The sequence below is a fragment of the Carlito syrichta genome, unplaced genomic scaffold, assembly GCF_000164805.1.
Source record: "Carlito syrichta isolate Samal-C Ts95f unplaced genomic scaffold, Tarsius_syrichta-2.0.1 Scaffold288020, whole genome shotgun sequence".
NCBI lineage: Eukaryota > Metazoa > Chordata > Mammalia > Primates > Tarsiidae > Carlito > Carlito syrichta.
Window position 1 is genome coordinate 137,262 of NW_007232116.1, and position 17,886 is coordinate 155,147.

General features: G+C 46.6%; 1 protein-coding gene across 1 annotated transcript; it reads right to left on the reverse strand.

Annotated features, from left to right (window-relative positions):
* Positions 1-6,030: 6,030 nt before the first annotated feature.
* Positions 6,031-14,730, reverse strand: ALG12 (ALG12, alpha-1,6-mannosyltransferase). The gene is made up of 9 exons (XM_008053284.2): positions 14,489-14,730; positions 14,268-14,400; positions 11,443-11,616; positions 10,847-11,041; positions 9,998-10,101; positions 9,146-9,369; positions 6,531-6,700; positions 6,372-6,447; positions 6,031-6,262 (listed from the first exon to the last, which is right to left on the reverse strand). Exons 1-9 carry the CDS (start codon positions 14,648-14,650, stop codon positions 6,031-6,033), a joined length of 1,470 nt encoding a protein of 489 aa, XP_008051475.1. The 5' UTR covers positions 14,651-14,730.
* Positions 14,731-17,886: the final 3,156 nt, after the last annotated feature.

Here is a 17,886-nt window from a genome sequence, read left to right on the forward strand (position 1 = left end):
CTAAGCTGCTCTCCTAAGTGATGCCCCTCTCAGGCCACTGATTTCTGCCATCCCTTGGCCACAGTGGTTTCTTCCATCCTTCCATGGCAGCTTTCCTTGTTGAGCCCTCCTAATGCTTTCTGGACTTAATTTTTAGGGATGGAAAGTGAAAGAGTTTCCCTCTTAGTGCTACTTTTGCTCTGTCCCACAAGTTTTGGTATGTTGTGTTTCTGTTTTCATTTGTTTCAATAAAATTTTTAATTTCCATCTTAATTTCTTTGCTGACCCAATGGTGTTTCAGCACTTTGAATATATTAGCCCATTCTCTCCTGGCCTGTGAAGTTTCTGTTGAGAAACTCTTACTAGTCTGATGGAAGTTCCTTTATGGGTGACCAGATGTTTTTTTCTATTGCTGTTTTTAGAATTCTCTCTTTATTGTTGACTTTAGACAGCTTGACTATAATGTACCTTGGAGATCTTTTTGCATTATGTCTGTTTGGGGACTTCAGAGGCTCCTGTATCTGGATGTCTAAATCTTTTGCCAAATTTGGGAACTTTTCATGTATTATTTCATTAAAGATATTTTCTAAACCTTTCATTCTATCTTTACCCTCTGGTACCCTGATAATTCAAAATTTTAATCGCTTTATAGTGTCACATATGCCACAAAGGCTTTGTTCATTCTTTTTTATTCTTTATTTTTGTTTGACTGGGTTGTTTCAAAAGACTTGTCACCAAATTCTGAGTCTATCTTCTGCTTGTTCTAGTATATTGTTGAAGCTTTCAAATATATTTTTGTATTTCATTCAGTGAATTATTCAGTTCCAGAATTTGTTTGGTTCTTTTTTTTTTTTTTTTTTTTAGTTGGAGTTGCACTCTTTTGCCCAGTTTGAAGTGCAGTGGCACACTCATGGCCACCCCAGCGTCGATCAGCTGGGCTCCAGTGATCCTTCCGCCTCAGCCTTCCAAGTAGCTGGAACTGCAGGCATGCACTACCACGTCCGGCTAATTTTTGATTTATTGTAGAGATGAGGTCTCGCCAAGTTGCCCAGGCTGGTCTCGAACCTGCAGGCTCAAGCAATCCACTCACCTCAGCCTCCCAAAGTGTTGGGATTACAGGCTGAGCCACCGAGCCCGGCCTGTTTGGTTCTTTTAAATGATAGCTCTTTAGCTGATTTCTCTTTCATATCCTGAATTGTTTTTGTGATTTCTTTGTATTGCTTTCTTTTAAAATTTTTTATTTTAAAGATGTGGGGGTACAATTCAGGGTTAGATATACAAATGTTCATTATGCAGGTGCCATTGTTTTTTTGTTGTTTGTTTTTGAGTTGGAGTCTCACTCTGTCACCCAGACTGGAGTTCAGTGGCCGCTCCCAGCCACCGCAGCCTCGACCTGCTGGGCTCCGGTGATCCTTCCGCCTCAACCTACCAAGTTGCTGGAACTACAGGCACACACTACCATGTCCGGCTAATTTTTTGATTTATTGTAGAGATGAGGTCTCACCAAGTTGCCCAGGCAGGTCTGGAGCCCTCAGGTTCAGGCAATCCACTCACCTCAGGCTCCCAAAGTGCAGAATTACAGGCTGAGCCACCAAGCCCAGCTGCAGGTGCCTTTGTTGATGAGGTGTGCCCACCCACTCCCCTGGCAGTTTCCCACTACTGCAAACCCTCCCCCCTCCACTCCCCTGGCAGTTTCAACTACTACCAAACCCTTTCTTATAATATTATGATAATTATTCAAGGTCCGCTTATGAGTGGGAACATGTGGTACTCAGTTCTTTGTTTCTGTGATAGATCACTCAGTATTATAGACTCTTAAGTCTATCCAAGTTGCTGCAAAGTTCATAATTTTGTCCTTCTTTATGGCGGCATAATATTCCATTGTGTGTATGTACATTTTTTTTTACCCAGTCTTTTTTTGATGGGCAGCACAGTTGGTTCCATGTTTTTGCTATTGTGAGCAATGCTACAGTAAACGTGTGTGCAGGCATCTTTTTCATAGAGTATATTCCCACAAGGGAGATTGTGGAGTCAAATGGAGGGTTGATTTTTAGATCTTTTAGGAATCACCTGTTTACCACAAAGGTTGTACTAGTTTACACTACCATCAATAGTGTAGAAGTGTTCCCTTTTCCCCACATACTCTCCAGCATCTGGTTTTTGAGTTATTGATGATGTCCATCCTGACTGGGATTAGGTAGTATCTCAGTGTGGTTTTAATTTGCATTTCTTTGATGACTAGTAAGGCTGAACAATTTTTTGTGTATCTGTTGGGTTGCATGCAATTCATGATGGGCATGTGGACTGCTGAGGGCCTCTCACCCTTTCCCTTTATTGGGATTCTCTTGGCTCCCAGCTGATCCCAGTTGAGTCTCGCTTCCTTTTTCCTTGCTTTAGTATTTCCTGTAACTTTTCTGTTGAATTCCAGTATTTTCTCTTGAATGATCTATTCAGTGTGTGGTTATCCACTCACTATTTTGGTGGTTCTTAGTGGACGATGCAAGTATAAAATACCCCGCCTTGTGCGAACTGTCCTAAACACTTAAATTATTCTCAAACTTTTCCACAAAATTAAAGAGGAGGAAACACTCCCTCATTTGTTCTATGAGGTTATGCATTACCCTGATTCCAAAACCAGACAAAGCTACTACAAGTACAAACCAATATCCTTTATGAACATTGATGCAAAAATCAGTAATAAGACACTGGCAAGCCAAATTCAGTAGTGACTACAGGTATGTGCCACCACACTGACTGTTTTTTGTTTTTGTTTTTTGTAGAGATAGAGTCTTGCTATGTTGCCCAGGCTAGTCTCAAACTCCTGGCCTTAAGCAATCCTCTTGCCTTGGCCTCACAAAGTGCTAGGATTACAGGTGTGAGCCACCACTCCTGGCCAGGGAGAAATTATTAACGTTTATAACATATATTGGAGATAAAGTATGAATATCTAATAATATCTAATAAAGTCATAATTAAATAACTTTATAAAGTGAGGAAAAAAACTTAAAATCCAAGAGAAACAGACCAAAGGTATAAACAGACAATTCAAAAAAATGGCTCTTAAGCTTATGAAGACATTCAATTTCACTCATAAGAGGAATTATTAAAACTATACTGAGATACCACTGCTCACCCATCACACTGGCCAATTGAAAAGGCTTGGCTCTGTGGGTATGAAAAATGGTACCACCCTATGGAAGGAATTTGGCAATACCTAACAAAACTAATATGCATTTACCCCTTGACCCAGCATTACCATGTCTAAGAATTTACCTTAAATATATACCTTGAACAATATGAAAATACAATGTACAAGGTCATTTACTGCAGCATTATTTGAATTTACAAAATATTGGAAATAACCTAAATGCCCACACAGAGGACAGCAGCTGAATAAACTATGGCATTTATGTGTGATGGAGTGTTGTGTGGTTCTAAAAGACGGAGAAATCTCTCTAAATAGACACAGTGATTTCCAGGAGACACTGTTAAGTGAGAAAAACCAAAGCACAAAAGAGCATATAAAGAATGCTACTTGTAAGAAAGATAAATAAATACACATGTATGTTTATTTTTACAAAATTAAACACACTCAGAATAAACCAGAAAACAATTATGTTAGTTACCAAAAACAGGGAAGGAGATACAGGAGGGACTGGCTTCTCTGAGTATCCTTTTATGAAGTGTATTGATTTCTAGAAGCATGATCATATTATACAAATTTAAAAAGATAGGAAGTGGTGGTGGTAGGGGGGCTCATACGACTGAAAGCAAATGGGAGGAATGAAAAACCAACTCTATTTCAATTGAAAACCATAACCACACTTTAGGTAGGGCCAGGGAGAAACCAATCCAAAGAATTGATCACCACAGTGTTTGATGATATACCTCTAAGTCATGGGTAGGGGGAGTTAAAAACCACAAACAAATCCTGACCTCTCTGTAGTGAGTTTGTTTTTGCAATCATATGGCAAAGCAATTCCAGAACTATTTAGCATGCATTTGATTATTGAGCAAATGAGTAATTATGTTGATATGGTTGGAGGCAGAATTCTCACTGTGGAAGATGGGACATATAGAAGTGGAATGGAGGGAAGAAAACCCTGTGGAGATGAAATGGAATTTTTAGTATAGGTATGGTTGATTTTTTTCAGATATGTATACACATGTGTACATATATATGTATATGCGTGTGTACACACAGAACTCCCTAGTTCTCTCTACAGTAAGGGCCTAAAAGTACAGACATCTCAAATAGCAATGAGCACTCCCAGCACCTTGATCTTGGTCTCTAAAACCACTCCCCACCAAAAGGAGCCACAACCTGTCAGAGAAATGGCCCATGAGGACAACTTGTTGTGCTTGGAAGTGCTTAAAGGAAAAGCTATGGCACAAGGACAGAGCTTGACAGGGCTCCCACTGTGCAAATCTTGTACAATTTGAATGCCAAAATAAAGACAGGAATAATTCATAAACCACTGAAGTTGGGCAGCAACCCACATGTGCACATCAATAAAAGATCATAATACATGAATATGAATAAGTAGTAAATACCAGTAATAAACATATAAACAAATGAGGCTAACAAAGGAACTTGCTTTCATGGAATGCTGAGTGCCGATGGGCAGATGTGGAGGCTGAGCTGGAGTTGGAAATCCTGCTCTGCAACCATCACTAACACGACTTGTCTCAGCAAGAATACTTAGTGGGGCTGCATCTGGGAGATTTTGAGTATGATGAGGTTCTATTGGAAAGTGTCTGCACAGATGCTTGTTAGTTACAAAGGAAAAAACTGTAACTATCATGTGGGAAAGGCAGTCGAGGTACTCAGGGGCCAAGGACCATACCCTGAGAAATCCACTAAAAAAGCTCAGAAGGCCAGGTGAAGCGACTCACACCTGTAATCCCAGCACTTTAGGCCAATGCAGGATGACTGCTTGAGGCCAGGAGTTTGAAACCAGCCTAGGTAACATAGTGAGACCATGACTCTATAAAAAACAAAAAAAATCAGCCAGGCATGGTGATGTACGCTTGCGGTCCAGCTACTCCGGAGGCTGAGGCAGGAGGATCACTTGAGGCCAGTGCGTATATGTGTTGTGTGTGTTCATGAGTGCATGCATGTGGTGTGTGCATAAGCACGTGTATATGCACACATGTGCATGTGTGTGCAGTGGCACCAATCTTTTGTGCCATCTCTAGTGCCCAGCGGTGTCACACACACTTCAGGTGCTTTATAAATGCATTTCTAGTGAAGAGTGGCAGCACCAAACTGTCCCTTAACAATAGTACTTGGGTAGAGGCAGTCTCTGGATATAATCACACATCATAAGACATTGCATAATAAAACATTTAGAAAATTTTATTCTCATTTTTTTCATCTTGAGAGGATCCATTCAACATTTTACTGCCTTGTTCTTTTTCTCTCATTCCTTTTTTTAACATGCATATCTCCCAAAATTTAATCTGAGGTGGAGACAGCATGCTTATGAATATAAAAGTTATAGTGGTGGCAGTAAGGGGGGGAGGTGGATGGCAGGGAAGTCCACAGGTGCTGAGGTCCACCTCTACTTTGTGGTCACCCCTGAGGGCATCCCTATTTCAGGTGTCCCCAAAAGCCCTTGGGCAGCAAGCATGGCATGCTGCCAAAACGCAGCTCTACGTGGGTAGGCAGGACTCGTAAAGGTCACTTCACGTCCAGATGGTCTCAGCCTGGCCGCTGACTTCTCTTAGATATGAATGGTGCTCAGTCTGGACGATCAATGATCTTGTCACCCACCTGACCACTTGAAGGAAGGTCCAAGCAGGCTACTGTCACCCTTTGCAGTGGCTCCCAGGGTACTACCAAGACCTGGGTCCCTCATTCTCTAGATCCTTGAGCCCTGGGTACAGCTGTGGATGGATGCCCTGGCCCTGCTACTTCTGGTATGCATCAGAGGCATGTTCAATGGTTCCTTAATTTGTTTCTCTGAATTGTCTTAATTGTGCCAGAAGCTGTCAGAGATGGGTGTTCTTAGAGGGACCATAGCTGCTGGTGGGTGATCTGGTTCCTCTTCAAGATGACCTGAAAAGTCTCTCCAGAAGCACCAGCTTTGTCTGTAGGTTGACATCAAAGGGAGGCAACTTGGTCAGGTTCAGACTCACACCTGTGGTGCCTGTGATACTGGCTAGGACCCTGTGTGTGTCTCTGTACAGGGCCAGGAGCCCAGGGGCTGCTTCCATGAGGACGTGTGTGTAGGCCAGCATGCCTGTTGCCCCGGGCTGCACGTCCTCCCTTTTGTCATACCTGTAAGAGAGGAGCCAGTGGTTCCACCTGGGGCCCCACACTACTCCCGTGGGTCCCTGAGGGGACCCGCATGGCCTCTGGGAGGAGCTGCATTGTACAGGAAACATACCTCCAGGCTCTGTTGACTTGTAGAAACCGGGACACGCCTGTCTGGGCCGCAGCTGCATCAATATGCAGGAGGACATCTAGGAAAACCACACCTGCACGTTAGACCCCAGCACTGGAGCAGAGCCACAGTGGGCCCTTCGGCAGCACTCCTAGCACTGACCTGTCTGGGGCGGAACCAGCTCATGTAGCTTCTGCATTGCAATGCCACCAGGATAGTTGAAATGGGACACGTAGAGAGATGTGGCCGCGTATGTGGTATTCACCACAAGGTGTCCTATCACAAGCAGGGATCCTGCTTTATACAGCCAAGACTTTTTATAGTTATTTAGCCTGAAAGAAGAATGATTACATTCCATAAAAAAGAATATGATGGCAATAAAATCAAAGTATTTAACTACATCTAGAAAACATATTAGGAACATAAACAAGCCATGCAACTTCACTAAGTCATAACAAGCAAAAGACATAACCACCAAATATATACAATAGTGAAAGTGGCTAAAATACTACCTTAAGATTTTTTTCTGTGACATTCCACCCAAGATGCCAATTTAAAATTTATATTAGATTTTCAGAAAAATATTTTCAAACACTCCTGAGTTACTGCTTAGGTCAGAGTACCACCTACAGGTCATGCCCAACTCACAGCTAGTGTTTGCAAATAAGTTTTGTGGGACATGGCACTGACTGCTCTTTTATTGTCATCTGTAGACTTTGAACTACAATAGCAGTCAAAAGCTGCCACAGCGGCTGTGTGGCCCACAAAGACGAGAATATTTATATCTGGCCCTAAACAGAAAAGTTTGCCAACCCTGGTCTAAACTCATAGTTGATCCTTAAGCCAAGATTTGCTCTTGACCAAAGCCATCAGTCTCCTCTGAGCTCTTCTCCACCAGGCCTCGACCTTGAACAAAATCTAGCATAGTTTCTAATGCCTAAGGCCCTACCCTAAGATGACATTCCCCTCCTCCTCCCCTCCAGATGAAAATCACCCAGAACTGTCTCAAGGGCTTGAGAGCCCAGTCTGAAACACAAACACCCAGGGAGATCGTCTACTCCTGCTCCCAGGCCCTGCTGGGGGTAAGGACCTGACTTCAATGGGGGCCTGGCTCAAACCTGAACCCTGGCCCTGTCATAAAGAGTTTGTTCCTCCTCCAGATGAGGCCAATCAGCATGCCCAGGTGGCCTCAGTGCACAGCCAGCCCCTTCATCCCAGGCCACGAAAACCACCAAGACTTTTGTTTCAGCAAAGTTGAGTCCAGATCCTGTCAGACCCTATTCCCTGCTGGAAATTCTAGCCTCAAATAAAATCTGTCCTTGCCACTTTAGCGTCCACTTTATCCATCTTTAACACTCTGCCTTTTCCATGACTTGAGTTGTGGTCTACACCCCTTCAGGAGCCCTGAGCCAACTCCTGGGATGAGAGGCAGACAAAGAAAGGCAAAGAAAAGCAAAAGCCAGACCTCACAGAAATCTGCTCGATGGAGGCGAAAACACAGGCAGGGCACACCATTCCCTCCCCTTTAACAAGTGTGGAAGGCTCACCAAGCTACATCATGGGGGCATTTCAAGGCTTCCACTCCCAGCCAGGGTGAGCACCTCTCTGAACCACGGGTCCCTGGCCCATCTGGGCCTCAGCAGCCCTCTCGGCCCCCAATTCTGCCTCTCAGCACCCCATCCTGGCCTGAGTTGTCCTCCTATTCCCACCAAAGCAGGGAGTTCTGAATGGGGCATGTGGCCAGCCTGTCTTAGCCCCAGGGCCCTTCTACAGTGTCGAGAGAAGGAAACAGGCAGTGACAGGCGCAGTGACAGGCTCGTGTGGTTCCCTGGTGCTTTCAACACCATGAGTGGCAGCCATGCTTGGAACTCCCTGCCCTCAGCCCCGGCAACCCCCTGCTCATGCCCCGCCTGGCTCCTGGCTCCAACTTCATCACCTGTGGCTGAGTGCCCTCCCCTCAACAACCCTCCCCACCTTCCAGATGACCTTGCTGGGACCTCCACACTGAGCTACAAGCACCTCCCTGAGCCCTCTCCTCCCCTCCAGCTGGTCCAACCACCTCAACAAACATGCTCAACCTGAAATACTTTCCTGACCTGTAGTTAGACAAATGCGTGTCCCTCCTTCCCCTGACCAGACGTCCTTGGAGCCTCCCAGGCCTGGCAGCCCCTGCACCCCACCATTACCTGTGTAAATGTCCTTTCCCCCGTGTGAGCAAGCACTGGGACAGTTAGAACATCACCATATATAGACAGGTGGCCAAGCAGAGCCATTGGTGGGTATATTGCAGGACCTATCCTAGCCCATGGCCCACACAGCCATGAGGCTGGAGAGCGGACTGGGTCCGCCCTCCTTTGACACAGGTGCCCAGTAAATACTTCCTGTGTTTATCTTTAAAAAGAACCCCCATCAGCCGGGCTCGGTGGCTCAGCCTGTGGTCCTGCGCCTTTGGGAGGCTGAGGTGAGTGGATTGCCTGAGCCTAGGGTTCGAGACCTGCCTGGGCAGGCGAAAACTCATCTCATTACAATAAATCAAAAATTAGCCGGGCGTGGTAGCATGCGCCTGTAATTCCGGCTACTCGGAAGGCTGAGGCGGAAGGATCGCCGGAGCCCAGCAGGTCGAGGCTGCGGTGGCCGGGAGCGGCCACTGCACTCCAGTCTGGGCGACAGAGTGAGACTCTAACTCAAAAAAAAAAAAAAAAGAACCCCCATCAAAAATTACTAAACCTTTTTCCAATGAAACTATCAAAATACATGTCACAAAACAAAGCACTCACAGGTAAGAGCAGCCCCTGGCGGACACAATGTTGAGCACAGGGAAGGTGTAGATGATGAAACGCAGCTCTTTGTGTGGAAGGAGGGAATACAGCGCTATGAAGCCCAGGGATGACAGAATCAGCGCATGAGTCCTTCTGTCCACCAGGCCCAAGGGAACAAAGAGAAGGCTGCACCCCAGGCCTCGGGGCAGGGCCGAGTAGAAGTACCACAGGAGCGGGGAGGTCTTCGGGTTAGAAGGTTAAGGAGGCCACACGTGTCACCTGTCCACTAATGGGCCTGCTGGCTGGGTGACAAGATTGAGGCTGAGAAGACACCCTAAAGACAGTTGTGCTAAAAGACCCAGCCAGGACCATCGCACAGTTGTGTGGACGCAACTTGAGCCTCAGGTCCCTGGCAGGCTAGCCCCTGCAGGCATGGCAGAGGATACAACTTGGGCACATTCAGTCATAGCAACAAGGGTCACTGAGGGTCCTGCACCCAGGGCTGTGGGAAGTCCTTTTATCTTACCCTCCTTTGTTTCACTGTAAAAATAGATAAACATGGGTGATGCAAACATCAAGGATTCATTATACTGTTCTTTCTACTGGTGTATATGCTTCAAATAGCCCATTTAAGTAAAGTTTTTTTTTAAAAAAGCAGATTATCCCAAGGATTAAAGGAAGGTGGCACCATCCAGAGACTTCCTATAGCCCATTTCCCAGGTATGGGCAGAAGGAAGGGGCTCAATCCTGGCCCTGCAGCAGGGCCACAAAGCTGGGAGAAAAAGCAGCTGCTCCCACCACTTGAGGAGGATTAGGAAGTGAGGCTGACAGTCCCATACCCTCCAGCCTTCCAGAGACACTGAAGGATACGCCCCAGTTGGAGCTTTTGTTGAGGACAGTGTTGTACCAAAGCACCTTTCCTTCTGGCCACATGAGCTGCTGCCAAAAGTAAGAGTCCACGGCAACCGTCAGTCCTGATAAAATAAAAAAGAGTCTTCAGTCATGAGCACAGCCACAAAGACCTGCGACATCAGTAAGTGTCCCCTCATGAACCTGCCCTCGTCACCATAGAAACAAGCCAGTTTCACATCCAAGATGCTATGTTGAGGACACCACTCCCCAGAGCTGGTCCTCTCAGTCTGGGGTGCAGAGACAAGCCACTCTCCTGTTCTTGCGGCCTTCCCTGGCCTCAGCCAAGCATGAGGGACAGATGGGCAGACAGAGGCTCCAGGGCAGCAGTCAGGGCTGCTGACACTGCTGGAGACCCATGTGTAGACAGCTTAGAACTGAGATTTTTTGTTTGTTTGTTTGAGTTGGAGTCTCACTCTGTCGCCCAGACTGGAGTGCAGTGGCCACTCCCGGCCACCGCAGCCTCGACCTGCTGGGCCCCGGCGATCCTTCTGCCTCAGCCTTCCGAGTAGCCGGAATTACAGGCACGCGCTACCACGCCCGGCTGATTTTTTGATTTATTGTAGAGATGAGGTCTCGCTGCCCAGGTGGGTCTCGAACCCGCGGGCTCAGGCAATCCACTCACCTCAGCCTCCCAAAGGTGCAGGATTACAGGCTGAGCCACCGAGCCCGGCTGAGATGTTTTAACAGTGCTCAAAGTTAAGTAATTTTATTGTATGGAGAAAAAAAACTTCCCCAATTTCTCTTCATCTTTATAAAACAAGACAAAGCAAAATCTGGTCAGAAGAATCCCACAGTGAACTGACTTACCTAAGCAGAGAATCCCAGCAGGGACTGCATGGCCAAGTACTCTGACCACAGAAATCTTTCGGTTGCACAACATCAGCAGCAGCAGGAGGCCCAGGAACAGGCAGAGCTCAGCCCTGAAGACGATGATGGCAAATGCAGAGAGCCAGATGAAACGGGCCCACTCATGCCGCAGCCAGGCCGCGACGGCCAGCAGGACTACAAGACGGGGCAGTAGGGGCGCCTGTCACACACAACAGCGCCTGGCCCCCACCCCAGCTCAGAAACACCCTGGGAAATGAAGGGTGATTTATCTTCTTATCAAGAAAGCCATACACATATCATCCCAGAAAAGAAACTGCTCAGAACCGCTGATATGTGTGCCCCCACACATGCCATTTGCTAGGAAGTGTGGCCCAACCCAACACAGAACAAAGAACCTGGTTTCAGATCAGACTGTCCTGAGCCAGTGTCCCTGTGGAGCCAGTGGGGAGCAGCTTTCATGGGGAGACATGCACAGATTGGACACATGCTCCCCTGGCTTGGGATGAGTCCCTCACTTAGCGACCAAAGGTGGGGGCCTGATGCCGGGTCTATGGGCACAGTCGACAGCTACATACCCACAGGCAGAACCAGCATGTTGGGCAGTGTCCGTGTGCAATAGAACATCAGGTGGAACTGTGTAGCCGTCACCCAGCAGAACATGGCAGCCACTGTGGCACCAAACTGTCGTCTCACTTCCTTTTGTAACATCCAGAGTCCAAAAATCACTCCGAGTCCAAGGACTCCTCTAACTAAACAAATAAACAAAGACAGCAACACGCTTGTGACCCTGCAGTGCAAGGAGAAGTAAAATAAGTCTTTCAAAGTGCTACTTGTGATGGTGAGTTACAACCAAGTGCCAGCAAAACAGCCTGAGGCCGGGTTTGTTGACTCAGCCTGTGATCCCAGCACTTTGGGAGGCCGAGGCAAGTGGATTGATTGCCTGAGCCTGGGGATTTGAGACCCACCCAGGCAACTTGTCGAGACCTCATCTCTACAATAGGTAAAAAATTAGCCAGGCGCAGTAGCATGCACCTATAGTTCCAGCTACTTGGAAGGCTGAGGTGGAAGGAACGCCGGAGCCCAGCAGGCTGACGCTGGAATGGCCTTGAGTGTGCTACGTCACTCCAGCCTGGGCGACAGAGTGAGACTCCAACTAAAAAAAAACAAAAAAACAGCCTGAGAGGGAGTCGTCTTTGGTACAGAAAAGGATGGCCTGGACCCCTGCAACACCTGACCCTAAGCCTTTTCCTGAGGCCATGAAGGCTCTTGGGAGACTGCTCTCCAACAGCTTGAAGGAGGAACATGGCCATCCGGCAGCAAAGAAAGTATTTGTAGGACAGTGTGGTGAGCCAAGTCCTGCACTAGGCCCCCAACATCTCTAAGGGGCAATATTGTGAGGGCCTGACTCAGACCTTCCTCTAACTGTGGCTGTGAGGAGGTCAGGATGTGGTGGAAGCATAAGCTTCCAGGGCAGGAGGCACCAGCATTCTTCTTCATTCAGTGGCAGGTACTGTCCTCGGACCAGTGGTCTTGTATGTGTGCCCAGGACAGTGCCTGGTTGACCACACATCTTCATTGTAGAGCGGCCTATCAGCCACTGGTGAGAGGCTGAAAACAGGAATAAAAATGAACTGGGCTGCTCTCACCATCTTTCTGGAAGACCAGAAAAGACTTTAGAGTTCCCACTTGAGAGGAGGTCATAGGGTCTGAGCAGTCTGTTGCTGGAGACTGTCAGAAGGTGATGCCAGGTGGGTAGCCCCGGAAACTGCAGATTTCTGAACATTGAACCTGCCATTCCCAGAGTAAACCTAGCTCGGACACCAGGCATTTTGCTTTATATATGCTGCTAGAGTCAGATTGCAAATGTCTTACATAGGACATTTTAAAACCAATGTCCTCATGTGGGACTGATTCAGTTGCTATATTTTTAGTGCTAGAATTCCCATTTTGGTTCTTTTAGGTAGTTGACCATACTCTGGTAAAGTTTTCTGCCTTTCTTTTACTTCTTGGTTTTCTGTCTTCCTGAATGTCCAATTATCTCTAACTCAGTGCCTGATGATGACTGTTTTTGAAAGGTTATGGAGACAGCCTCAGTGTCAGGATAACTTTATCTAGTTCAGAGAGGAATGATCATCTTTGTGAAATCAGGAACCAGGAAGCAAGGCTGGCTCCTGTTCACCACCTGAGGCTGTAGCCCTTCAAGGTCCCACCCAGCTGGAGTCTGCCCATCTTCCCAGCCTCTCTGTTGCCTCCCCTGGAATAAGCAGACACTTCCAGGGGAAAGTGGACCCACATGCTGGGCTCATCCTTGGATTTCCTTTCCTTAGATAGTGGTCCCCCACCTCTTCCCCACTGGGGATCACTGACACCTCGACATGATGAGCACGGCTTGTCTAGCTGCCCCTGAACCATGGTGGATTTCCGTTTCCTAACTGCCCTTTCAAGAAGAACTGCTCCTTTCCCAGGAATGTGCATGTTTTTTGCAGCTCTCCATGTAGGTTGGACAGACTAGCTGTAAGGATGTGTTTGAGTCAATTGTGAAAATCTAAATATGGTCTAAGTATTAGATGAAATAAAAATTTACTGACACAAAAAAATGGTGATTTTTTTTGAGTCAGAGTCTCACTGTTACCCAGGCTGGCTGGCTTCAGGCGACCTTTCTTTCTGTCTTCCAATTAGCTGGAGCTACAGGTATGCACCACTACACCTGGCTAATTTTTAAATTTATTGTTGAGATGAGGTCTCGCCAAGTTTCCCAGGCTAGTCTCGAACCCTTGGGTCAGGCAATCCTCTCACCTCAGCCTTTCAAAGTGTTGGGATTACAGGCGTGAGCCACTGCACCGGGTGGAAGAATGGTAACTGTTGATTTTTTAAAAATCAGTTGTGGAACAATATGTACAGAATGTTCTAAAGTACTCATATAGGCACAGAGAGAGACCCAGAAGGATTTGCAAACAGTTCTTGCAGTGGCGACCTCTGGGAGCATAAGATTTCTGTTTGTAATGTTCCCTAATGCAAATGTACTACTTCTGCAAGAATAAAAGACTTTAATTTCCTGGGGTTCTCCAGGTGAGGTGAAGGAGCAGCAGCCTCAGTTGGTTCCTTAGTGACCTGAACATTGTAGGCCCTATGAGAGGTACCTCACAAGTGTGTTGCATCCCTCCTCCACCAGTCCTGGAGAGGAAGGTACCATCACCCCTAGTATCATGGTTGTATGAAGCACATAGGGGCTCACTGACACATTCCAGGTCTGACCCATGAGCCTGTTCGCCGCACCGACGTGATTGAGGGCAGGAAAGACAGAGGAACCTGTCTGAATGAGAGGAACCTCAACCTGACTGAAATAATCTGATGAGGTCATAATCCTTCACACCAACCTGTTTCTTGAAGACCCCCTTACCTATTAGCTGCGAGTAAAACTTGGACATTTCTAATAGTGAAAGCACAAAAATTGCTGGGCTGGAGAATGCTGCAATCACCACCGGCCCAAGGAATGTCCTGGGGACAACTCCGGGGAACTCGTGATGGTCATACTATAAAGAGAAAGGCAGGTCAGTACAGAGAAGCCCCTGCAAATTGGTACCATGAGATTTTCAGCCAAAGGCAATAGCAGTCCCTCACCTTGTCCATGTCCAGCCGATGATAGAGCAGGTCGTGCACAGCCTGCAGGTTGAAGCTCTCCTCCACTTTGGTATAGGGACAGGTGATAAGGTGGACAGTGGCTACGGCCACGAGCAGCCCCAGCAGCAGGGGCCGCCTGCCTGATGACCTCTTCCCACCCATTCAGGGCTTTAAACTTCATGTACCTTCATGGAACCAAAGGTGTGAGACACCAACTGTTAGCACTGCCACTCTAAGCATGTTGAAAGAACGAAGACAGATCCTTAAGTTTCAGAAATCATGCTTGAGTTCACATTGGGAGATCTGGGTAAAGGGTAAGCAGGAATCATTTTAACTACTGTTGTAGCTCATATAAATCTGAAAACATGTCAAAATACAAAGTTAAAAGGAAAATCACACCCAAAACCTTTCATATTTTAACCAGTTATCTGGTACTTTCAGCTCTGTGAATATTTTTCTGGGAGAAAGAGTTCAGTTGCAGAATCCTGAGTCTGGCCAGGCCTGGGCTGCCCAGGCAGTGGAGGGCAGGAAGTGGCCCTGGCCTTTGAACTCAAATTTGGCAGAAGAGTTGGGAAAACCCAAGCTCAGCCCCCAGAGAATTGGCCGAGAGTGATGGAATGGATGGCTGTGAGGTGGGGGAAGGTAAATTGGGTGAGAAGGATGCACCCAGAGAACAGAAGGAGCAGCCACAGGAGAGCAGGAGTCAGATGTATCACAGCCGCCAGGGACACAGGGTTTAGGGCAGCCACAAAACTCCCTCCTCCAGAACCATGGGATTGGGCTGTGGACACCCACACTGCAACACTCTGAACTTCACCCTGGAGACTAGAGGAGCCATGATAGGCTTTCCCCAAGGTAGCACCACATTGGCCACAAGCCCCAATGTGTGCCCTGAGGGGTGCCTGCAACTGGTCACCCAAATACTAGTAGGATGACTTCTGGAGACCTATGGCATTGAACTTACTGAGAAACCATGATAATGTCCAACTGTTACATATGGAAGACTGAGGGAGGGGAAGTGGCAAATTCTTCATGTTTCCAGATTCTTTTAAAACAGGTTTGATTTTTTTTCAAACCAGAAAGATCAGAAGCAAAGGGAGAGAGAGCCATGGTGCTCACTACTTGTTAAAACTACCTTTTGATTAGATGGAGAATTAAGAAGTCTGTACTCTCTAGAGATAGCAAATAAAGAATTAACAAGTGAAGGAAAATTTGTAGATTAAAAGGAACAAGAATTCTATTTGATAATGGTAAGGGTCAGGGGAGAAAGGGGAAAAAAGGGTTTTAATAATTTTAGAATAACCAAAATATTTCCCATTGGAAATAACATACCTTTTTTCTTTTGCTAAATATAAAAATTTGGTACCAATGATCTAAGAACCACATTAGGAATCAATGCCCACTGAATGGAAAAAGGTGCTACTCATTTGGCTCCCCGCTTTCTAAGATGTAAGCTTTTTAAGGGCAGGGTTTTTCTGTGTTGGTTTTTTTCCCCACCAGTGTGATCTCAGCACCAAGGACAAGGCCTGGACATGGTAGGAGGAGCTCCAACGTGTTGAATGAATGATGCATCTGACCAGCTCCCTTGCTGGACTCACAGGGCAGGATTTGCTTAAGATTAATTACTGTATCAGCAGAGCCTGGCACACAATAGGTGCTCACCAAATTAGCTGAAGAAGAAATTGGTAAAAACTCTTATGTGGGGATCTCATCACACCAGCTTTTTTTTGGAGTTGGAGTCTCACTCTGTCACCCAGGCTGGAGTACAGTGGCACACTCACAGCCACCGCAGCCTCGACCTGCTGGGCTCTGGCGATTCTTCTACCTCAGCCTTCCAAGTAGCCAGAACTACAGGTGTGCACTACTAGCTAATTTTTTATTTATTGTAGAGATGAGATCTTGCCAAATTGCCCAGGCTGGTCTCAAACCTGTGAACTCAGGTCATCCACTCACCTCGGCCTCCCAAAGTGCTGGAATTACAGGCTGAGCCACTGAGCCCAGCCCAGCTTATGTTTTTATTAAAAATATATCCATGCTTTAATTTCCAGAGGACACTACAGAATAACCATATACTTCTCTCTGTTCTTCTCACTGTCATAAGAGAAAAAAAAACTTTAAAGAAATAGGAAGCAAGTTGGGTGTAATGGCTAGTGCCTATAATCCTACCCACCACATAATGGAGAGGCCAAGGTGAGAAGATCGCTTGAGGCTAGGAGTTCCAAACCAGCCTGGACAACATAGGGAGATCCCATTTCTACAAAAAAAAATTTAAAAAATAAATAAAAGAAATAGGGAGCATCTACATGCTGAGCTGTAGAAGCCACTGTACAGGGACCCCTGACATGGGTAGTCCCCAGCCAAACCCAATCTACACCTCTGCCCAGGGGACTTTCTTCTGCAAGGACAATCCAAGCTGTGGGATGAAAATGTTTTGCGCAGAACCTATTCTAACCCTCCTGCCGCGACCCTGAAACTTCCTCACACCCAGAGAAGGGTGTGCTTTCTGCTGATGACCAAGGACAGCTCATTTTCAAAGGCAAGAGAAGACTGAGTGTCAGTCAGAATGCTCAATCAGGAACACAGGAAGACAAAGTCGAAATAAGTAAGTACAAAAACCACTAAGTGGGAGCGTATGGTCACTGGACCACATTGGCTCACATTAACCCGCTAGAGCGTCACAGCTGGCCAGCAGCTAGCTGTTACTCTGAAGCAACAGGAACCTTGGAAGTATCCATAGGGTAAGACAGGCCCAGGCTGTGACTCTAAAAAAGGCAGTTTAAGGGCAACCCCCTCGGGTGTCCTCCTGCTCTGGGAACTTTTCTGTCCTCTCAATAAATCCTGCTTTCTCAAAATAAAATAAAATAAAATAGGTGGTTTACAGCAGATGAGCAAAAGACCTACAAGGGCACTCTTGTCCCATCCCTTCGGATTTTAAGGCCCCTACTGAAATGAATCAAATCAGATGTTAACATTAGTAATTATTCGTCTCTTAGCTAGAAACAGAAATGATCTGGTGCAAATTAGAACTGCTCAAAGACCAAATAAAACTCTGTATTATTTGTATTCCTTCCATCTGGGAAGCCCTTTCCGACCTCACAGACAAGAGTTCTCTGAAATCCTGATAGTGCACATTTTATTTCTCCTAATTTAAACCAGAGGTTCTTGAACCTTAGTGACCGCCCACTGCCTTAGGCACGTGTGGAAATGCAGATCCCTGGGTCCCCAAAAACGCAGCGAGCAAGTCCCAGGTGAGGAGCTCAGCCTCTAGGAAAGGAGTCAGGCACCCAGCTAAGAGGTGACTGGTGAGCAGTCTGGCCCCAGGTGCGGAGCCTGGCGGCTGTCACACTTGGATTCGCGCGGTAAAGTCTGAGGAACGTTGCAAACCCCGCTGACTCGGG